The 24,224-nt window shown below is 43.5% G+C and overlaps 1 protein-coding gene across 3 annotated transcripts in view; it reads left to right on the forward strand.

Annotated features, from left to right (window-relative positions):
- lrch4 (leucine-rich repeats and calponin homology (CH) domain containing 4) overlaps positions 1 to 24,224 on the forward strand; it is a 28,552-nt gene that overhangs the window by 941 nt on the left and 3,387 nt on the right. For 2 of the 3 annotated variants that reach the window (XM_028993676.1, XM_028993660.1), the window contains exons 2-17: positions 14,962 to 15,106; positions 15,901 to 16,030; positions 16,338 to 16,443; positions 17,987 to 18,233; positions 18,778 to 18,874; positions 18,980 to 19,085; positions 19,518 to 19,630; positions 20,042 to 20,094; positions 21,107 to 21,247; positions 22,063 to 22,134; positions 22,346 to 22,400; positions 22,534 to 22,597; positions 22,722 to 22,808; positions 22,896 to 22,993; positions 23,596 to 23,733; positions 23,827 to 23,904. In XM_028993676.1, coding sequence (XP_028849509.1) covers positions 14,962 to 15,106; positions 15,901 to 16,030; positions 16,338 to 16,443; positions 17,987 to 18,233; positions 18,778 to 18,874; positions 18,980 to 19,085; positions 19,518 to 19,630; positions 20,042 to 20,094; positions 21,107 to 21,247; positions 22,063 to 22,134; positions 22,346 to 22,400; positions 22,534 to 22,597; positions 22,722 to 22,808; positions 22,896 to 22,993; positions 23,596 to 23,733; positions 23,827 to 23,904 — 1,730 coding nt within the window. The remainder of the gene's footprint in view (positions 1 to 14,961; positions 15,107 to 15,900; positions 16,031 to 16,337; positions 16,444 to 17,986; positions 18,234 to 18,777; positions 18,875 to 18,979; positions 19,086 to 19,517; positions 19,631 to 20,041; positions 20,095 to 21,106; positions 21,248 to 22,062; positions 22,135 to 22,345; positions 22,401 to 22,533; positions 22,598 to 22,721; positions 22,809 to 22,895; positions 22,994 to 23,595; positions 23,734 to 23,826; positions 23,905 to 24,224) is intronic. The other variant, XM_028993670.1, reaches the window with a different exon arrangement.

Here is a 24,224-nt window from a genome sequence, read left to right on the forward strand (position 1 = left end):
TGCTGGCCCATGTGTTCCACACACACACGCTTTCCACGCAGGACCAGTGGTAATGGATATTAGCACCGGCACGGGCGTCTGTAGGAGCCCTAATAAATCATTAAGTGGCGAGATGTGGTCCGGTTGTCGTCCAGACCCTTTGCTTTTTGACTGGCGGTAGAGCAGAAAGACAAGAGTGCGTTTAAAATGTCCCCCAAGTGTCTGGTTTTCACTTTTCCAGACCGACCTTCAATCTGCCACACGCGTTTACGCTGCGTGGCCGTGGACGGTCACATGATCGTCATTCTGGAAGGGTTGACATGGAAACCGGGGGACACAGGAGAGCACACATTTGTTTCCGAAACGTTGGACGCTACTAGAAAGAGCGATTTCTGTGTTTTCTTTCTCCGGCCTTATCTCCATAGTTCTTATAATGCAGTGGCACCTTCGCACGTCTAAATTCATGTCATGTCATGACAGGTAAAGAGATTTTTATGCTTTTTTTTAAATTGATAATAACCAGAAATGTTTCTTTTTCCAGTTCAGCAATACTCTTATTTGGTGCCAATACTCATTCATTGCATCATTAATTCCGCATCACTGTGTACTTTAAAAGTTAAAAAGATGCCGTGACGGCCTGTCTGTCTGTGTGTATGTCGCCAGGACCCTCCTCGACCCACTGATGTTTTGAATGGATGCACCGTTTCTGTGCCCTGACTCACCTGCCGAGGACCAGCATGGAGGCGGGCTGGTTTTAACTCGTTCTCTGGCACTGCAGCCCACTTCCCAGAGAAATATGTCTTGTTTTGTAATGCAGATATGCGTTGCTAATGAAGGCGGCTTTCACCGTTCTGCTGTGAACTAGTTCACTTGGGCGTTGCACAATGGATGGCATTATTCCCTTAATAATTGGGTGTATACGGACATTGTAGACGGTTTACTAAATTACTCATGGACTTGAGGGTTTATACCAGCCTGCTGTTTCTGTGGCAAGGAAGCAGTGTTCTTCTTCGTGGACTCCACGTGGAAATCCTACGTTCCTGTGGTGATACGCAGGTTGAAAGATGCTGACTTCAGCCAACTTTATGGTCTGGTCATTGGCCTCCTGAATTGATCCGGATTGATTAAGGTGATCGAAACATGCGAGAGATAAATGGGGCTGGTTGGGATTGGAAGATTACTTCTTTAAACCTGCTTTTGCCTCTCAGTGCTTCAGTGGAATTCTATGTGTTTTCATGTGTTTTTAACACATAAAGCAAACTGAGGACATTTTGTTTAGGTGTTCATCCTGGTTCCACATGCTTCGTGCAGCCTCACGCATGGGTCGTACTTGTATAGACACTCCCAGGCCTTACAAGATAAACAGCAATTGACCGGGTCTGAGGTGGGACTTAAACACAACCTTCACGCAGCCAAGGCTGAGATAGAAATAGACACAGAGGATCCTCTTGTCTGCCGAAGCACTCTGTACATCCTCGGCCAGTTCTCTCCTGATTACTCTCCAGCAGAGAGGAAGGTCAGGGGTTCAGCGCTCCCTGGGGGAAGAAAGGCGGGAGCCATCTACGGGGGTAGAGAGAGAGAGAGAGAACGAGAGACCGAGCAGATCCGCTGGCACAGCTTCGCGTAGAAGAACAAAGCACAGCTGTCCCAGCAAATGTACAATTGTGTACAATTGTAGACTCACTCCATCACTTGGCTTTGATAACCTGTGTGTGTGTGTGTGTGTGTGTGTGTGTGTGTGTGAGATGCATGATTAAAAACAGCAGTCAGGCTCCTCCACTCCCTGCCATGCGGCAGGGGGGTTGGGTGGACATGCCGACTGTCTGTCCTGGGACTGCACTGCCGCAGGGAAATAATTTTAGTGGTGGAACACTGTTCTCATCTGGAGCAGGGTTAGGGATGGGTAACCAAAAGAGCCATGAAAGCCAAAAAACAAAAGGTCATCTATAGAGAGGGGGGACTGGAAAAGTGAGCCCGTGGGATGACATGAATGGAGAGGTGAAAAGTCCATAAATATTTGTTGTTGTCCACTCACTCGTGACCCCAAGGGGAGTGGGGAGGACAACAGCTTCTTGTTGAGAGAGAAAAGGAAGAAGGAGAGGGGCTGATGGGGGGTGTCCATACCACAACTAAGCCCCTGAGCAGCTGAGATATAAAATGATAGTGTGTGTGTGTGTGTGTGTGTGTGTGTGTTGAGCAAGACTGTAGGGGGGTAGGGAAGAGCTTTCGATGAAACGCCAGGGCTTCTGTCGCCACTCCCTTTGACGTTGCATTCCCGAAAACGGGGGGTCTCCCATTCTAGCTGGAATTTTGGTCTTATAAAACCCCCTCCCATCCATTGTCTGAGTCATTCCCTAACTCCCACCTCCGTCCCCGTCCCCCCCCCTCTCTCTCTGTGTCGTGCTGCCCTCCCTCCTACTTTGTCAGTGTGCTCACTCACTGCCTCATTCTCTTGCTCAATTTTCATGTGCCTTGTTAAGTTCTGCACTTCTCCTCCGGGTGCCGAATCTGTTGATACGGCACACGAAACTGGCCAGCAATATAATCAAGTGTGGAGAAGCAGAAAGGCAAATCTGCCATGTCTGATCAGGTTTAGCCGTCAAAAACGCCGATTGTGTTCAGATTGTTCCGGAACGTGTGTCAAGATGGCATTTTAAATCTGTGATTGCTAACTATGCTGGCCGTGAATATTTTTTGCCCATTCGGTGGGCATGCATAAGATTTCAAATTTGCCAGCCTTTTCAGCCCGGGACATCACATTTCACTTCATGGATACCAAGAATCGAAGCTTTTACTGGCTACAGATCTAATCAGTGGTTTGTAATAAATATTTATTCATTGGTCTGCGCTGAAGCTGTTGGAAGCCTTATTCCTTGGATAAGTGGTCTGACTCGCTCTCAGATGTACCCTTTAGAGGCTTTTCCTTCAGCTTAGACTGTGTGTGTGTGTGTGTGTGTGTGTGTGTGCGTGTGTGTGCATGTTTATGAGGATGTTCCACAGAACTATAAAATGCTCTGTTTTAAGTTATGTCTTTAATGGGAAATCTCGGCTGATTTGGTTCTCTGGAGCTTATCAGGCTGACTTCCTGGTAGCTCGCTCCGTCACCACAGCAACCCTGGCCCACTGTCACCACAGTCAATGAACAGGAAATAAAAGTGGCAGTCACAACACAGAGCTTGTAGTTTTGCTTTCAACCTGAACCCCACCCACTCTCACACTGACTTAACCTGTTTTAATTTTCCCAGACTCCCTTGTTCAGAAAGTAATTCCTAATGGTCCCAATAAGCCCAGTGGTATTAAGAAAAAAAAATACAGAAACTCATTTTAATCAGCAAATAATCTACTACTGGCCATGTGTTGGACTAAACTGTAAGGGTTAGATGTTTGGGTCAAGTCTGTCTAGTCATTTATTTACTTTATCCATCATGAACTCTAAATGGCCTGGTAGCAGTTTACAGCACGGTAGCGAAGTTTTCGGTGAGACTGGGACGCCTGTTGTGAGACTCACTCGCCCGCCTCCGGCCTCGCGGCCTGATTAATCTCCTCCAACTTAACTTCTGCTGCTCGCCACGCTGTTGTGTAAATCTGACGGGAGCCACCGGCTAAGCAGCGCCCTGCGCGTGCTCACCGTCTGCCTGTGTCTGTTCTGTGACATCCTGTGTGTGTGTGTGTGTGTGTGTGTGTGTGTTCCTGTTCTAAAGCCAGCTGTTGCGCAGTGTTCCCTGTGCTTCCCCTTGCCGTTGCGTTTCTGCCACACTACGGATGTGGGTTGTTCTTGAACTTCTGCTTCCCCCCCCTCTCTCTCTCGCTCTCTCGCTCGCTCGCGCTCTCGTGTGCTGTAGCGTGTTGGCCTGTTGTGTCTCACAGTACAACAGATGGCGCGGAGAATCCCTTACAGTCCCATGGGAGAAAGAGAGCGAGTGAGAGCAGAGGAGGGATGGGGGGGGGGTTCATCGTCGGTCCAGTATAAATCAGCAGTGCCTCGCCGAGCCGCAACTCCCCTGTGATGCATTGTAACCTCTGAGGACTGTTGCTGACTCGCTCCTCACTCACTGCAGCAGGCCAGCAACACACACACACACACACACACACACACACAGCATGACAGACAAAGCAAATTGCCCAGTGTCAGTCACACAAGAGGCCTGGTCTTTCCACAAGACAGATGAGTTGGCAGAGAGTGACATTCTGCAGGAGCTGAGGCCATCTGTGTCTCCGAGGAGCAGGGGGACGGTGATGATGTTGATCTAGTTTTTGAGGCTTTCTGCTGTAGTGCCACTGGCCACGATGCTTTTAAAGCCAGTTGGTATTAATCTGTGTAATGGCCTCTTCTGTCTCAGTTGATGACTGTCTCTCTCCAGGGCTGCGCCCTCACAAGCGTCTCTGGAGGTCCTGGTCCAAACGCCCTCCGTCATGAAGGCTCTATAATGAGCTGGTCCTGTTGTGTGTGTGTGAGAGGGATCCATGATCTGCAGGGCTGTTACGTAACTGAAAGCTGTTCCTCTCGTGGTGTTGACACTGGTGCGGCCTGATGGTTTTCATTCAGTGACTCTCTCCACATCAGAGGAGATCGGGGTAGGGACAAGGCAAGTGTGGGGTGGAGTCAAGATTTAGTTCAGCTGTTCGCTTGGTTGTGCTGGGTGGGAATGATTAGGGTGGAGGAGGTGCAAAGGAGTGTGCAGAACCATCACACCAGGCAAACACTGAGACCCACTCCATATGGAAACACACTGACAAGCCACAACATTATAAACAGGGAATATCATCTATTATCTGGTGGAGGGATATTAGGCGTTGACTCCAAGATGCTCCAGATCTCAGCCCCATCGAGCATCTGTAGGGCCCTATGATTTCCGCGATGCGGGTAACGAACAGAATGACTGAATCCACTGTGAATCCATTGTGTATAATTCGTGGCGGGACTTTCGCACACACACCAACTCAATGGAAATGCTTGATCAGCGATGTCGAAGAGGCTGTCAGTGCTGAATCTGGACCACTTGCCACTTCAGATACCACTTCAGATACCACAGCATCCCTTCACAAGTCTGTTGGGGTCCATGTCTCTATGGGTCAAGGCTTTGTTGGTGAAGTGAAGTGATTGTCACTTGTGATACACAGCAGCACAGCACATGGTGCACACAGTGGCACCTTGGCGGATCGGGATTCGATCCGGCAACCTTCTGATTACAGGGCCGCTTCCTTAACCGCTAGGCCACTACTGCCCCACTCGGTATTGCTCAGCTCAATATTATTTTGGGTGGAAATACTGGCCACCACCATCCAATAGTTTTACAATTCATTGAAATCAAACAATTATGAACTTTAGACCTTAATTTCTGTTAAGATATGATAGTCATTATGATGCAGTGTGGTGTATAGCATCTCAATGAATTCCAGTCATTTTAATTAGCATGTTTTCCTTAATGTTTTTGTCATAGGAAATTAAGTCTTACAATTTGTGTAGAATGGCATTCAAAATGTGAATATGTTACCAACTGATGTAGTGTAGTATTCAGACAATGGTAACAGTAGCCAGACTAGCCAGACTAATTGGATGCTTTTTAAAAGTGCAAGTGATTGTTTTTGTCATTGTGACGCACAGCACACGGTGCACACAACGAAATGTTCCCTTTGCATTTAACCCATCACCATTAATGAGCAGTGGGCAGCCATGACTGACAGCACAGCTTTCTAGGAAGAAGAAAAGCAGCCCTGCTGACCTTATAGGCAAACTCTTGTTGGTCAGAGTTGATGAAATTCACTAAAATGTTGCCAAAAAGATATCGTTCAGCTCCTTTCACCTTTGGCACACTGACTAATTCATGTTTTGTTTTTGCCATTTTGTTAAAATGTGGACCTGTTTCTTTTTGAGTGTGGTTTGGCCTTCTTTGGCCTCTTATTGTTATTAACTGCAATGGACTTTTGGACACACATCTGGTCTCCTTATGCAGAGAGCGAGGGCGGCATCGCACACACCTGTACACACCCACACACACACCCACACACCCACACACACACACAGCAGTGATGAGGATGATTACTTCTACTGGGTCTCAGGATGTTTTCACACAGTCACGTTCTTCATACTTCAGCCTCCATGTAAGCCACACATATAGAATGTTTTTGTTTTTTTTCTGTTCATGAAGAATGATCCATAAGAAAAGAAAGATGATGAACAGACAATGATACATTTAGCCTCTCGGGAAAGTTGAATCGTTTGGATTTGGGTTAAGACCAAGTTGAAAATGAGTTTGTCATGATTTCCATCGCTTTTTTAAAGCAAGAGTCTTAAATAGGGTAAAGATCACTCTGTGCAGAGAGAGCGTTAAGAAAACAGAGGTGAGAGAGAGATTTGTGGCTAGCAGAGATGCGGCTGAGCTCTGTTCACCTGTGCCTTTTGCCTCCTGTTTGCATGGCAGCTGGTTGAGTTTGCATAGTGGCCAGTCCCTTTCCTCATGCTCTCACACACGTCACTTAACACAACCAGGGCTGATAGTAGGGTGATGCACTCAACTTTAATAAGTCACGATTGAAAACAGAATGCATTACAGACATATTATGATTCAGAATGTTAATTTCTTTATATAAACTGCGTAAAAAGTATTGTTTGTTTCCCTTTCGCCCCTTTACCATATTGTGCAAAAAGCACACTTCCTGTTTCGGCAAGGCAGCAGTGAATGTAGATTATGGCTTTGATTTTTCAATGTATTTTAAAAAAAAGTTTTTCATTCCCAATACATTCATTGTGTTGATGCAGTATGTTTTGATGCCGCTATTTTTCATGGTGCAATTTAAAGCATTTCCTTGTTTGACGCTTTGAACCATTCATAATGATACCATGCATTTGTGGGTGTGGTTTGCCACACTTCTGCAGGAATGTCTAAATAAGAGTTGCATTAAAAGTGCAAAGTAGTATTTACATGGATATTTACATGCACTGACAGTTTTTATTAAATTGTTGACTGTAATGGTCAAACTAGCAAATGGCCTAATTGTGACCAGCAGAAAAGTGTTAATCACAGTAACGATACCAATGCCTTAATGTGGTGTGTTGGGCCTACATAACTGATCTCTGAATGATGTTGCTTAGCAACGGTAACTAAAAAACCCATCACATTTTTCATTGTGCAAGTTTTTTGCAAATTCATTGTGAAAATTAACTTAATCCCACATTTCCACTGCATTTCAGCCCTTCCACAGAAGGGCCTGCTGAGATCATTTCAGTGATTATCTCGTTAAATGGAATAGCTGACTGGATGCTGTAAAAGGAGGGTGATTTCTTGAGATCAGGGTGCCACCAGTGCAGAGCTTGCTCAGGAATGGCAGCAGGGAGGTGTGAGTTTTGGATGTCTTTTCCAGCACTGTGGAGTAAGGCCAAAGTGATAACTAGGTGGCTCGGGGAACAAAACATTGACATTTTGGGTCCATGTCCAGGAAATTCATCAGACCTTAATAGAGAACTTGTTGTCAATCCTCAAGAGGCGGATGGACAAACAAATTCTGACAAACTCCAAGCACTGATTATGATGAAATGAGTTGCAATCAGTCGGAATGCAAATATTGACTCTTTGCATAAACTTGATGTAATTGTCAATAAAAATCCTTGTGATTTACTCTTCAATACACTAGAGAAACAGCTGAAAGGATCTAAAAACACTGAACCAGCCAGCCTTGAAAAAACCAGCAGTTGTCACTCAAAACATTTTGCCATGACTGTATGTACATTAAGCATAAATTGTGAGTGGCGTATCTGGGTAGAACATTCTGCACGTTCCTTCATCCCTCAGCTAAAGCTCTAATGGTCTGGGCACACTGTGGCCCACAATGCATGTGAAAGAGAGGTAGCTGGAGGCTCCACAGTGTTTAGATTTTCTTAGTCCTCCAGCTTGACCTCCTAATGCTATCAGCAGGCTTCAAAAGCTGACCGTTCTGCTCCAGATCCAGTGTTATGTTTCAGATGGTATCAGACGCGCTCACAGGCTGCTTCTGCGGCCATTCGGACACTTGCCTGAAACAGGAAGTAACAGTGCTACATCCTGTTCTGTGAATCTTCCACCAATTATTTCAGGGGACTCTCCGTTGTCATCGGCAACAGTTTATACAAAGTAGGTAAACAGGGAATCCCAGCGTGGCCCATTTTACATGCGCTGAAGGCATGAAGACATTCTAAGGGTTTATTCCTAGAGCTAATTTACCATTTAAAACTAAAGCCACATGTGAAACTGTCACAAACCTTGTGTTTTTATTTAACTGTTAAACCTGTATATACTGTTTACAGGGAAAGCCTGGCTGCTTATTAACATTTAGCTGTTAATCATTGGAATTTGGTGACATCAATGACATAGATGACTGCCATTTTGATGAATATGTCCTTTAGGACAGTACGTTTGGGAGCAGGGGCTTCTCTGTAGCATCATTCCAGTATGTCAGCAGTGCAGAAAGGTGAAAGTGAAGTTATTGTGAAACACTGCAGCACAGCACATGGTGCACACAACAAAATGTGTCCCCTGTGGGCAGCCATGACCGGCGGCCAGGGGAGCAGTGTGTGGGGGATGGAACCTTGCTCACTGGCACCGTTGCGGTTTAGCATTTGAATTGCCAACTTGACAGGGGTTCAGATTGAGCTAAATGTGTCGCAAATTGTTGAAATGAACAAAAAACTTCATGAGGTGTATATTGAATATTGTGACTGCTGATATGGCATTTTAGGGCATGAGCCTCAGCCCACGCTATCCGTTACATATTACCACATTCATTAAATGACTTAAGTCATCTGTATCTAATGAAGTAGTGATCAGAATAACCCCCTTTGGTAGGAGAGCTTCTGGCGAACCCAAAACCCTCATGGTTAATCTATCCTGGGAACTAAGCCTAGTTAGTTGTGCCCTTTAAGAACTTTATGGAGATGCGCTTTCTGAAGGTAGCTGGTTTGTGTGCGAGCAGAGAACCATTCAGTGGTGTTGGCTGAGCCAAGGGCTGTAACACAAACTGCAGCTGGATGAGGTGTTGTGATAAAGTCCGTATCATTCCTCCTCCTCCTCCTCCTCCTCCCTTGATCTCTCAGGCTGGCACCTTCAGGAGAGGGAGAGACGGAATGAAGGTTTGTTGAATCACGCTGCCCCGTGTATTGTTCTCCCCTGGCCTTCCTCCTCCCCCTCTTTCTTTCCCTCTCTTTTCAGATCTTTGTTCATGTTTGTAGTTTCTTGGGAGCTGTTACTCATTCTCACTTCAGCCCTACTGCTCAGGGCCTTGCACTCACTTCATCTTCTTGACTGAAAGTGCTGGTGTGTGTGTGTGTGTGTGTGTGTGTGTGTGTGTGTGTGTGAGTGTCACCCTGAGCCTGCAGGCTAATCACCTCTGTCTAATCTTGTTCCCTGAGAAAGAGAGGGGGAGGAGAGACGCAGCTGGGATTAGCAGGCCGTCATCCTTTTCTTCCTCCCTCTCTAACACCGGGAGGAAAACTTTCCTCTCCATACATATTCTATCTTTTTTTTTATTATTATTATTTTTTTTTGTTGTTGCTGTCAGTTGGGTGAATAAATGGTAGTAAATGTGACCCTGCTGGTGAATGAGGTTGGAACATATGAGTTTAGACTGTGTTAGGATTTGGCAACATATCTGTAAGCACATTCATGTTGCTGCCAGTTCAAGAGCTGAAGATCCTTTGGAATTCGTGTCTGTATATTTCACCACTGAATTTGCTTCTAGATAGACGCACATTCTTTTGATAATATTAGTGATCACTTTATTAGCCACATTTTGCATCAAATAATGTTTTCTTCTCTCTCTTTTTTTTCCCCTCCCCAGAGTGAAATGAAGCTACTCCACCTAATCTTTACAATTGGTGCATTGTATCTTGTCAGTAGTCTAATTATAATTATAACTCCTGTCTTCTTGACCTCTTCAATTTCACACACACACACACACACACACACACTCATTCTACCTCTGTCCTTGTGAATCTTTAGGCCCGTTGCTGTGGTAGAGCAAGTGGACTCTGTGCATCTGTTGTGAGAGGACAGAAGCGTCTGAGAGGAAAATGAGTTTCTCCAGAGATCAGTTTATTTTGGCTCAGACTGACAGATCTGGAATGGTGGAGGGGTACAGATCCCAGATCAGTACACCTGCTTTCAGAAGCTTTTACTATTGCCCCTGAGGCTGTATTAAAATGGAAATTTTCTCCCCTCAGGATACCCTCTCCCTTCGCTCCGGCTCTTTTGTTTGGCTGCTGTTGGTGTATCTCCATAACAGATCAGCACCGCACTAGTGCTGATTTGGTCAACAAAATTTATGACGAAATATCTTTGTCAACTAAGCTTTTGAGATAAGATCCAGTCGCACCAGTTAATACATCCAGTCGCACTGATGACGCCACTTTTGCAATACACAATCGTGGCGTTAATTCGATTTCAGGATATTTCTGATTGGTGAACAGATGGCAGGGAGAAAAACGTTTTTTGGAGGCATTTTCTTTACAATGAAGTGGAAAAAACCACAGAATGTGTGGTCGACAAGCATTGAACAAATCATGTATTCAGCAATGTGTATTCTGTGTCTGGAATGGATGTAGAGTATCCTTCAGTCTAACAATAATACAATAATAAGATAACATTGTTTTAATTATTGGTTTGACTAAAAGAGAAAGTTGCTTTTGTCTGTTCTACCAGGTGCTTGTACTATACTGACTGGGTTAACTAGAATTGCATTACTAAAAAAAAAAGAGAGCAAAACACAATTTACATTTACAACTAGACTAAAAATGTCATCAGTTCTTGTTGACTTAAACTAGACTTAAATATGCACAGACCTTTAGTCGACTGAAACTTGATTAGGCTAAAATGAGTATGGACATAACTAAGACAATGAAGACAACTATGCACTGCACATACCAATAATCAACCCGCCTTTCCTGTAATGACCCAGCAGTTATGTCTGTTTATCATTTATGTTTCTAAATGTGTCTTATTGTCATGTCCACCTGGATCTTCTTAATGGTTGTCTTGTTTTGGGACATGGCAGGCAGTATTTGTAAGGCTGGTTTTAATGGTTTGGGCTACGAGTTGGATGTTGTTTTATTTATTCTGTGGCACCATAATGTAACATACGTCTGCAGTCATTGACACAGCGACAAGTGAAAGCAGAGTGATTGTCATTGTGAAACACTGCAGCACAGCACACAGTGCACACAACAAAATTTGTCTTCAGTGGGCAGCCATGACAGTCACCCGAGGAGCAGTGTGTGGGGACGGTACATTGCTCAGTGGCACATTCCGATAACGGGTCCGTTTCTTTAGCCACTAGGCCTCCAGTAATTGCACCCATTAAAAACAGGAAATTGGTCTAATGAATTATTCAGTTTTTGAGAGGAGAAAGAAAGTGAAATGGGTTCATTGTTTTAGCTCTTACCTTAAGAGCCTCTTGAGGAGCTTTCATTACTTCAATTTGGTGAAGGATTAATATTGACCATTATGGCAGAAATAGCATAATAACTGTGTGACTACAGGTTTCTGATCAAATCTTATTATTCATCAGAAATGCATCATAAAATCAGACATTTGACCCTTTTGCATTGTGCAACTTCTAGCACATTTTTATTTGCACTATTAATGCCATTCAGTTTCTTTTACAATCATGTGGTTTTAGTCCTGGTGAGAACAGTTCATCACTGTGAATCATATTTATGGCCTATAAAAGCTGGCCAGTTTTTATATGATATTGTTGATTGACTGCCATCTTTGTGCATTGTTGTTCAAGTTTGTATCAGGGTATTATTCCAGCGTACATGCTCAGTGTTGTAAATTATGTTGTCTAAATAGTTCCATGATCCATTAGATTATGTAGGATATCAGCAAAATATGATCATGGCTGTGAACCCTTTTTAGGGTTTAATTAAATCATCTTCAGAATGTTCTCATATTGAAAATTATGTCTATTAAACTCAGTATGGGTTTGGTTCCATTACCTCCTGCCTAATGCGAGGGTATTAAAAACAGAAAAGTCTAGTGGTCTAATATAATTCTATAAGTCCTGCTGGGAAAAATGGCCTACAGGGAATGTATGGAGGGGTCTGGGCTTGCCGTACAGACCTTGATCGATTTGTGCAGAACTCCGGACGGTGAAAAAACGAGAGGAAAGCAGATTTTTATGGACCAAAAACAGAGCCTTGCACAATGCTTTGGGTCACCAGCATATTTATGATCAGTCCTTAAAACTCTATGACCTACAGAATGACCCGTAGAGCAAGCGACAGGAAGAATTACAGATTCAGGGGGTGGAATCTGCACTTTTGTTTGCTCTGCTCTCTTCCTACCTTTTTCTGCACCTTCAGCTTGTTGGTGTGGGGGTGGAGTTGGGTTTTGAAGGTCCCCTGAGGATCCTCTCTCACTGTTGGAGGGCACTGTGTATGTAGCGGACCATGGTGCATCTGAGCAAGTGGTTCCAGCCAGACTTTCCTGCCAGGAGCTTTGTTAGTCTATTCACCATGGGTCATGATTTGAAAAGATCTTGGCAGGGGGAATATTGGCCCGGGGTGGAGTCTTTCTTTGTAACTTACACCAACTACATTAAAACCAGTAGGAAAGCACCACACCTGTTTTTTGTAATCTAGGTAATATCTCTGAGGAACAGAAAGCAAGTTTAAGACTAAGCTTTCCCAGCAGTCATGGATTTCTCAATGCTGAATGTGTGTGTGATGTCATGTGCCAGCTGCCTGCTGTCTTGTCAGGGCAGTAAAGCACAGTCCCATCATTATGATCACAGTCACTCAGCATCAACATAGTAGCACACAGGGACACTTGGATGTTCGAGCAGGATTGGTTTAGTAGGGGAGGGAAATCTTTTTACTTTTCTTTTTGGTGAAGACTGTGTGGCTTATGTGGTGGTTTTGGCCACAGTGCTGGCTGCAGATCTTGGCCAGAAGAGCTTCCTGTCCAAATCAAACTGCCAACTGAAAGATGTGTGCAGGGCGATATTGGAGGGAGAGGAGATGCATGGTTTTGTAAGAGGGAGAGGGGAGGGGAAGCGTAGAAGACACACATTCAGATCCACAGTACGAGAGGCACTGTATACACACACACACACACACACACACACACACACACACACACACACACACACACACACTTCCAGTGGGAAGTAATTCAAATATGCAAACATTCAGAGTGTTCGTGTTAAAAATACATTACGCATTGATAATATACACACCCTTCAGTGCACCCTTTTGTTCACGGTCTCCCTGAATCACAATAGAACGCCAGCTTTGTTCTACTGTGCTCATCCACTTCCTCCCTTCCTCTCCCACTCATTAATACACACATTCACTCACTCACTCACTCACTCACTCAGTGTGTATGCAGTGTCCAAATGTAGTCTGCTTGTGATTTTAATAGTCTTTACCCTTTTAATATTTTCCTGTTAAGCCGTATCTTTACCTCTCCCTGGCCAAACAGAACCCAAAATGCTCGACCTATTGGCTGATACGGACATGAGACATGACTGGTAGATATATTCTTGCTCTGTCCCTATCGTTCTCTTTTTTTTGTTACTCTCTCTGTGTCTGATTTATCCCCGGTAATGACCGTGGTTCTCTCCCTGTCCGTGCTGACTGTACACCGTAGTAGAAGGCCTGTAATCAGTCATCCACAGCCACTCATCCAGAAATACTCCATGACCTAGAGAACGACCCAGAGAGCGAGCGACAGGAAGAATGAGCCAATGGGGACAAAACTGCTGGCAAGGTAGAAGGCAATATTTAGACCAGGAAAAACACAAAAAAGGCAAAAATGTGCTATTTAGGGTGCTGAAATGGCCATTAAGGACTTTGGCCTGATAGTGGATATTCCAGTCTTGTTATTTCATGGAACGTTTGTGTTGGTGTGTGTGTTCTTGCTACACAGAATACACAGAGATACACACACAAAAGTGGTGCTGAACAATGAGTGCTCTTCGGGGCTTCTTCTGAATTTTTATCAGCGATCAGTCAGCGATGTGAAATTTAATACAGACCACAGCCGCTTTTCCTGGAATCTGGTGCGGAAGGCAGGAGAAACGTGCCAGTGTGCGTTGGCAGAAGTGTTATAAGAGTGTGGGTGTTTGGAAGGCTTAGGAGAGTTTTCATATTTAATGGTCCACCCAGACCCATTTTCCTTCAGAATCATAATATTTCGGCAGTGCTGTAATATGTGAAAATTTAGACTTGATTCCCTCTTGTTTCCATTATTGGTAGTTTGTCAGGGTAGCTGCTTTGTTGGAGGTTTTTTTTTTATTTAGTAACTGAATACACCAAACATGGTGAAACGCCTACTGGCCAGTTTATTAGAAACTCCCAAATAGTACCTATTTGGTACACTACCATGGAGACACATTTATCAGGTGTAAAGTTACAGGCATACATTGGTATGTATGGTTGGATGGATAGATAGAGGAATGAAAAACGAATTAAACGTTAAGAGAACCAGAACCTTTGTGAATACGATGACAAAATAACAGTAATTGGTCCAATGGTTAAAAAAATACATTTATGAACTCTATAAACAGTATTTCATGTCCTGATCTATAGTCTAGACGTAGACATGGGTGACTTTGGACATGCCTGCTATAGAGAGATACAGGTTAGAGATCAACACAAAGCCAGTTAATACAGCAATGATCTGGACTCCATTCATTTATTATTGTCTCTTCCTGGTCCCTGGTGATGAGTTGCAATGAAATAATGCATTTACATTTTACATTTACAGCATTTATTAGACTCCCTTATCCAGAGCGACTTACAATCGGTAGTTACAAGGACAGTCCCCCCCCTGGAGCAACTTCTGGGACACAATGGTAGTAAGTGGGATTTGAACCTGGGTCTTCTGGTTCATAGGCGAGTGTGTTACCCACTAGGCTACTACCACCCGGTGAAATGCAGCAGCTGTGATTGACCTGTATTTCTGTCACGAATGCGGCTCTGATGGTGATTTGTTTGTCTCTCCCTCTCAGACTTGTCGAAGAACCGCCTGTGTGAGCTCCCAGACGAGCTGTGCCACTTCATCTCCCTGGAGACTCTCAGCCTGTATCACAACTGTGTGCGAACGCTCTCGTCCAACCTGTGCCATCTGCAGGTCCTCAGCTACCTCAACATCAGGTGTGTCCACACCCCCAGCCCTCAAACCCACACACAGTGTCACACACACTTGCATGGTCTGCGCCATCATCATCATCATCATCATCGTCATCATCATTGTCGTCGTCGGGTACACTCAGATCTTAATACTTTCCAGTTCCCCCTAACAACTAGATGTGGGCAGTTGGCAACCAAGTTCTGCAATGAACACCAACCTTTGTAAGCCTGCATTGATCGTTTCTATTTCTTTTACAGTCCTCAGTTTTATTTGAGACAACATGGACATTTGTTCAATCTTCTTGTTTACTGTGTTATTTTAGTACCCTGACGTGACCATTTAGCATAAAGACCACCAGATAATTAACCTTTTTTTTAATCTACTTTACTATTGTCTGAATGCAAAAGTCATATGACTCATATGAGCTAGCTAATGCTCTGCAGACATGAATAAGTGTCGTTTTCATAAAGGAGGGTACCCTGTATGGGTTAGCTTCAAGTTTATTAAACACCCCTAGTTGTTCTTCTGTCGTTCTAGATCTTTGTTTGAAATAGTGAGGTACATGAGAGCAGAAACTCTGCACTAATGAGTAAAAAATGAAAAATGTTTAGGTCGTGCAGTTTACACTTGATCTATGGGAGATGTACTGCTTTGTACTGATAACTTTATGTCTGCTTCTGATAAAGCTATTCATGTACACATTTTAGAACTAAGCAACTACACACACTCACTACTCACTTCAACACTGACACAATGTCAATGACACTTGTCACAGTCTTTGTCATGTCATTTATTGTGTGTGTTTTTCTTTCTGCAGCCGCAACCAGCTTTCCAGTCTACCAGGGTCAGTGTGTGAACTGCCGCTGCTGCGAATTCTCATTGTCAGCAACAACAAACTGTCCTCCTTGCCCTCCTCCATATGCTCCCTCACACACCTCCGCCAGCTGGTATGCTCCACACAGCCCATTCTTGTGCACTGGAAACTCACTCACATACACATGCACACAGGCTCTTGTTATTCTGCTTGCACAACTCTCTCCCTTCTTCATCCTCTCTCTTTTTCTCGCTCTTTACCCCTTTAAACTTCCTCTTTCTCACTAACTTGTTTTTCTGGCTAAATATTTTCTGCAAGGTAGAAAACATTACGCACAACATTTCATATCTATCATTTCTGGATAACCGCTATGAGCAGAATACACTTGTTTGCTGTTATGTGACTTCCAGTTGAAAAAGACTTGCTGTGTCTCTCTGTAGGATGTGAGCTGTAATGAGCTGCAGTGTTTGCCTGTAGAGTTGGGTCAGTTGGAGGGTCTGAGGGACCTGAACCTCCGGAGAAACCGTCTTACCGTGCTGCCAGAAGGTCTGACCCTGGGCACTTACTCCCTCACAAACTCATTAATCGTGACTGCTTATACTTAATCAGGGCCGCGGCCACTGGAGCACTTGATAGGACATTGGATGCAGGGACTTTAAAATCATGGAAGCCGCTTTGAACCTACATACAGTACAGTCCAAAAGTTTGGACACACCTTCTCATTCAATGTGTTTTCTTTATTTTCATGACCATTTACATTGGTAGATTCTCACTGAAGGCATCAAGACTATAAATGAACACATGTGGAGTTATGTACCTAACAAAAAGTGGAGACCTGGCCTTCAGTCACCAGACCTGAACCCAATCGAGATGGTTTGGGGTGAGCTGGACCGCAGAGTGAAGGCAAAGGGTCCAACAAGTGCTAAACACCTCTGGGAACTCCTTCAAGACTGTTGAAAAACCATTTCAGGTGACGACGTCTTGAAGCTCATCGAGAGAATGCCAAGAGTGTGCAAAGCAGTAATCAGAGCAAAGGACGGATATTTAGAAGAAACTAGAATGTAAAACATGTTTTATATTGTTAAGTACATAACTCCACGTGTTCATTTATAGTTTTGACGCCTTCAGTGAGAATCTGACAATGTAAATGGTCATGAAAATAAAGAAAACACATTGTATGAGAAGGTGTGTTCAAACTTTTGACCTGTACTGTATATGAATATGTTTTTATGGTATACAGTGATACTACTGATATTGCATACTAATAGTATAGTATTATTCACTAATTCATTAATGACATCCAGTGCTGAACAATCCTTGTTCAGAAATAAGGTCTTTATATTAGCCCCAGCAGATATGCACCCCAACCCTTCCCCTAAAAAAATGGTCATCACTCTCACTTCCTTCTGCTTCTGTTTTTGTACGCCCCATTGTTTTGTAGCGATATAAGTAGATGATCATCCTTCATATACTCTTTAATTAACACAGCTCTGTTCACTCTGCTATTAGAGTGCAGCTTCCCTCCTGTGTCATCACATCTAGAGTATTTGTCACTGCTCTGCTTTTCAATCCTGTTTCAGGATTAAGACCAATACGCTGCTTACACAGGAAGCTTGAAATAAGTGTTGAGTAATCAGATAGCTCTCTGTGTGTTTCGACCCAAGTAGGCATGGGTGTGTAAATGCAGCTGACGTGCATTTTCTTTGTGAAAGAAATGCTTTGAAAATGAGATAAAAGAAGCATCAGATCACTAAACGGAACATTTCTCTGAAGTCCTTCTCTCAGATTAAATCAAGCACTCAGACATACAATTTTTACTTGAATCAATTGCTGTGAATGTGAGAAAGCAAGACATGCTTTCACAAAAAAAAAAACGATTTTAAGGGAATGCATTTCCATATAAACAAGTTGCTTTGGGCAGTTGGGGTTTTGTGTTGATCAGAATCATACATGCCAAACCATACCAAAAACAGTGATGTAATAAGAAAACACCTTTTCAAAATTCGTTCTTTTTTGTTTTCCAGTGGTTTATATGAAAATGTGAACAGCATTTCTGAATGTTGATGGAACTTCTAAACATCTTTCCCAGAGCTGTCTGAACTTCCGCTTGTTCGTCTGGATGTCTCGTGTAACCGCATATCCCACATCCCTGTCTGCTACCGGCACCTCCGCCACCTGCAGTCCATCACCCTGGACAACAACCCCCTGCAGTCGCCGCCAGCGCAGATCTGCTCCAAGGGCAAATTCCACATTTTCAAGTTCCTCAACATGGAGGCATGCAAGAAGAACCAGGAGGAGTTTCACAGAGCAATGAGACCCACGCACTTCAACAGCTGGTGAGGGAGTGAGGGGAGGCTGGGGGTGCAGTAAAGAGCTGGAGATTGAGGAAGAAGAGATGTTGTAAAGAGAAAAGACTCAAACATTTATATATGCCATGAAAATTGAGAGAGGATATGCTTTATAGAACGACTGGGAGGGGATGAAGAAATGGAAAGAAAAAACAACAGTCTCTCCAGAGTGATAAAGCCTAGTTTACTGGACAGATGGAGTCTGCCGGAAAGGGGGGAGAAAGAAAAGAAGATAAGTTCAAGTGGGAAAACAGAGTTCAAGGTCAGGGGGTTAGAAGAAAGGATGGGAAAATAGAGAAATAGATAAAGAGGGCGGTTCTGAGAGGAGAATGGTTGTTTTTTTGTTTTTTTTAAAAACAATACAATACAAACAGAACAATTTTCTATTGTTCCTTTATTACATATGGCTCTGCCAATATTGTGCATGAGCAGCCATCACTCTAAACATTGAGTTGAATTGTTTAGCGGTTGTCCCGCTAAATTGGGGGGAATGCATGTGGTAATGTTCTCTATTCTGCGTGTGTCTCTACAGCCTATCTGATCAGGAGCTGTTCCCAGGCCAGTATGGAGGCTTGGACTCGGGTTTTAACAGTGTGGACAGTGGCAGCAAGAGGTGGTCGGGGAATGAAGTAAGTGTGTGTGTGTGTGTGTGTGTTGCCTTTGTGTTTATGAACTATGACAGCAGATACACAGCATGATGAAATGGCATTGTGTTACTTTTCTTGTGTACACAGTCTGCTGATGACTTCTCTGAGCGCTCTCTGCGTTTAGCTGACATTTCACGTGAAACAAGAACCTTACCAGAGGAAGAGAAAGACACGTTACCTACCAAAGAGAGAGGTAGACCTAAACATGAGCATACACCTGCAGAAAGCACATACACACACACACATATAAATTTACAGAAGGACAAGAAAAATATAACACATTCTATTAACACAACTCAAATACAGCTGAAGTAATGGGGCATTAAACTGCTCAACTCCATACATAATCACATAACGTGAACCAAAAATGTTGTGACTCATTTGGTTTCTATAATTATTTGATCTTTTGGGTTCCTGTGAAAAGGTCTACTCAAAAATATCAACACACACTTCTGTATACAGCATAAACACATGGCGGCCTCAGCCATTAAATAAGAGGGTGTGTGCATTACACACAGAAAGTGTGTAACCGGAGTATGTTTATATTATGCACACATGCAGGCATAAATAGCTGCATTCCACATTTTATTAGAAATAACCCCCCTCCTCCTCCTCTCTCTGTTAGTAAATGGAGAAGTGGAGCAGGTGGACTTCATTGACAGCAGTGTAAGAGAAGAGGAGGAGAAACTCCAGCCAGAGCCCCAGCCTGCATCTCCACCCACCACATCGCCTGCACAGGTTGAAGAACACACCATACTATACTCTAATATTCTAATAGACAGTTTATTAGAATAATGAATTTATGGAGAACAAACAAAAATGTGGGGTATCAGCAAAGTGAAAGGATATTGAATATGATATTGTAGGTGGATAGGCGGTTTAGATGAGAAAAGTGACATGGCCGTGTAAAAATGGCTTCACTTTTTATAGACAATGAAGAGTCAGTGATCCAAACCAGCTGCAGGATAACTTTACATGTCCAAATGTCTATAGAAATAGGAAGCGGGGGGAAAAAACAAGGTACCACATATACAGGGTTAGTGGGTAATGCTAATACTGCTCCATTTAGGGGTTGAGAATGCGGTTTGATGATCTGTATTTTTTCCATATGAACGTGAAGCTTTAAAGCTTTCTGTTTGTCGTCTACAGAGTAAGAGTGATTCTATTTCACCCTCCCTGAGTCCAGAGCCAGCAGATAGCAGGTTAGTACATTTATTATTTGTCATTCATTGGCATTCATTCGTGCCTTATCAGCACGAATATGTTAGTCCAAACATAGGAACAGACTTTATGCTGCAGTAATAGTTATGGGTACTTGACTATAGATCAGAGTGATGTCCTCATTCATCCCATATGGTACAACAGTGTTAAGAGTGAGAAATCAATTCCTCCCATTTAATTGTAAGACATCATGACAAGTATTATAAAGTTTCGCCACTGATGAATTCTCAACTTTTTTTAATGGTATATTTGCATATTCTTGTTGTTCATTGTTCTTTTGTTTTCACAACATAATATAACCCACATGGACATTTCAGTAGATGCACAACAAACACTGACAAGTATGCAATTCTGCCCTTTACATGAAATTGTTGTGGGGACTGGTAATATGTGGCTTAGTAAGTAGTAGTGCCTTATGTAGCATTAAAAAAATCTCTATTTTTTTTTTTCCTTTATTCCTAACTTTCCTTTCTGCTGAGGTTCCTGAATTTATAATCAGTTTTGTCTGTTCTTGTGCTGACAGGTTTTTCTCTGTGTACACAACTTTTTTTATCAAGCTTTATCTCACATTAGCTCACTCCTTCATCCCTTAACTGTATATGGTCACTCTTGGATGTGTGTGTGTGTGTGTGTGTGTGTGTGTGTGTGTGTGTGTGTGTGTGTGTGCATGTGTGTACACGGATGGGAAAAGTCAACAGAGTACATTTTCCACCGCAGCCTTGTCAGTTGTCCAGTGTGTCTCAGTAACCGAGGTGAGAGGTCAACCACTGAGGGCTTTCATCGGTGTGTGTATTTGTGGGTGGTAGCAAGAGACCGTGGGCCTGTTTGAAATTGTTTTTTTAATGAGAATTTTAACAAGAACTTATTTGTATGTTCCTCTACATCACAAGATTACAGGCCTCGTGCAACCAACCTCCAGCATGACTGCTGCTTTCACAACATCATTGTGGTGTCATGTGACTGCTTCTCACTCTCTTCACTTTCTTCACCAAGCAGGAGAAGAGAAAGCAGCGATTTGGGTGACCTTTTCACTCCCTCCAGCCCAGGAGAGGAGAGAAAAAGGCCAGGCACCCTGTTCATCTGGCAGCAGAGAGAGAGGGAGCAGCAGCAGCGGGAGCGAGCAAGGGATGCAGTGTAAGTGACAAAAGGGATATTTCTAACTTTCTTCCCACACCATTCACATGAGAAATTTACTCCTTTGATAGATGAAGTTGTAAGTGAAAAGAGATTATTTACGTTTACGGCATTTAGAAGATTTGCTTTCATGTGCTTTCATGTTACCATCAATGAAGTAATCAGTTCTGGTTCACAAGGACTCAAACCATGAATACAATCATTTTATGCACTCTGTTGTAGTTTTCTTTCATAAGTCAGACAATAAGAAAGTTACAAGTTAGAATAAGTATTTTCTCTAAAGAGGAAGGTCTCCTCTTTGAAATTACTCAGAGACTGTGATGTTCTGAAGTTCATTCCACCACCTAGGGGCCAAGACAGAAAATAGTCTTGATGAGTGTCTTCCTCGTACCTTCAGCGGTGGACGGGCTGTGCCCCATGTTTGGCTTTGTAGGCCAGCATCAGTATTTTGAATCTTATGCGGGCAGCTCCTGGAAGCCAGTGGAGGGAACGTAACAGTGGGGTGGTGTCGAAAACCACTCGTGGTGCTGCATTCTGTATTCGTTTTAGAGGCCGGATGGCATTCAGAGGTAGACCTGCTAAAAGGGAGTTACAGTAATCCAGTCGTGACATTACTAGAGACCGAACCAGTATCTGGGTGGCCTGTGTCGATAGATAAGGGCGGATCCGTCTGATATTGCAGAGTAGGAATCTACATGAGCGGGAAAGATTAGTGATGTGAGTTGAGAAGGAGAGAAATCTCTTCAACCCCATACATGTCCTGTCTGACTTCATGCCAGTAACTGATTATCTTTAAACACCCTCATCTTCTCCAGTTTGCAGAAGACTGTGGCGAAAACAGGAAGTCAATCTACAGCAAGTGGTTCACAGACAGGAAGTAGCACAAGGTAAGGCCCCGAAGAAGGGTGTGACTGCTGCGCAACACTTTGTTCTGCACATGTTTTGAAAAATAACCTTTTTTGCAATGTTCACACACTCATTACTGACACTGATTTGTAACATATGCGTGTGTGTGCGTGTGTGTGCATGTGTGTGCGCACGCGTTCTTGAGTGTTGTGGGTTTCCTGTTGTCTAATCTTATACTTTGCCTCCCTCTAGTGTTAGCTCGACTGAAAGCAGCCCTCCGCAAAATGGTCTCAGGCATCGATGTGAAGTGAGTTTCTCTGTACTGACAAGCAAATGTTAATATAAATAGTTGTAGTTTCCTTTTTAGTAAAGGATGTATTTATGACAAGTCCCACCCCACTGTTTTTAAACTGTCCTGTTCTGTCCTGCTTTTTTTGCAGAGTGCTGATCAGACGTCCTCGGTTTCTAGCACTACACCCTCCACTCAGCGTTCATTTAGCCGAGGTACACACACGCAGACAGTACACACACATTTTTACTGTGCATAGGCACTTTTTGAGTTTGGGATATTTCCACTGTGCAGCAGCTTTTGTCTGCTTGGTAACCCTTTAATCCTCATCTTCCACAGATGCCTCCTCCTCACCCCCAAAGCCCACGTCTCCTACTGGTCATGCCCAGAAACCTAACAGCTTCCTCTTCCGCACCTCCTCTCGTTGTAAGGCATAAACACGATCACATAAAGTGTGATCGAATTAGACGTCAGCAGGACCTCTCTTCATCTTTCTGTCTCACCCTCTCTCAGGCTCTGTTCAACCCCTGGTAGAGTCTGGTCGTTGTGAGTCTCGGACTACACTGAAATCCCCCCGAGAAGACAAAGCAGATGTTCTGCAGTTACGAAAAGTATGGTCTACTCACTCATTCACTTCTGTTCTATGAAAACTCCTCTTTCAGCTAGTAGTAGTGTTACAGTAAGTCAGGGAGTTGTGTAGACACCTGACAAACATTTGGTCATATTGTTATGGCTAATCGGTGTATGTGGTGTTGCTTGAATATTGTGAGGACAATGATAGGGGCAGTGGGGCCTAGCGGTTAAGGAAGCGGCCCCTTAATCAGAAGGTTACCGGTTTGAATCCTGATCCGCTGCCGCTGAGCAAAGCACCGTCCCCACACACTGCTCCCCGGGCGCCTGTCATGGCTGCCCACTGCTCACTCAGGGTGATGGTTAAAAGCAGTGTGATTGTCACGATGACAATCACTTCACTTTCATATGTACAGTGGGTACGGATATTATTCAGATCCCCTTAAATTTTTCACTCTTTGTTACATTGCAACCATTTGCTAAAATCATTTAAGGTTGTCAATAATGGTGCTATGTACAATTATTGACAATCTTGCAGATTAATTAACAAAGAACACCTGAAATATCACATGATCCAAAGTATTCAGATGCTTTGCTCAGTATTTAGTAGAAGCTCCCTTTTGATAAGCCGTCTGCTTCTCAGACTCTTGAGTCGCGGTTGAAGACCACCCTGCCAGAAGATTTGGGGGAGGCGTTGTCCAACGGCACAGTCCTCTGTCAGCTGGCCAATCATGTGAGGCCGCGCGCCGTGTCAATCATCCATATCCCCTCCCCTGCAGTGGTGAGCAATGTTTACTAATGTTTTACTATCATGACTCTAAAATGAGCAAGCCTGTCTGACCATCCTTACCTCTGACCTTTTAACCTCCCTCAGCCCAAACTGAGTGTAGCCAAGTGTCGACTTAATGTGGAGAACTTTATTGCTGCCTGCCGCAGGCTAGGAGTCCCGGAGGTACTTTTTAAAATGATTCTCCTTCTTCTCTTGCTTTTGCCCTAATTTTATGTTTATGCTGTTTGTTGCATTGTGAATTTGTGCAGTATGCTGACCTTTTTTTTGTTTGTTTCTGCTCTGTTTTTCATTGTTCTATTTTTCACCCCTCACCCATTCAATATTTCACGTCTTCATGCTGTTCTTGTTCTTTTATTGGCCCATGCTATACCTGTTATCCATCACATTCCCCTCTTTCTCCACCTGGAAAACTAATTTTTCCCCATTCATTCCAACTTTCTTCATTTGACCATCTGTGCATTTCTGTTCTTTCTCCTTTTTTC

Source organism: Denticeps clupeoides, chromosome 1 (assembly GCF_900700375.1).
Source record: "Denticeps clupeoides chromosome 1, fDenClu1.1, whole genome shotgun sequence".
Classification (NCBI taxonomy): Eukaryota; Metazoa; Chordata; class Actinopteri; order Clupeiformes; family Denticipitidae; genus Denticeps; species Denticeps clupeoides.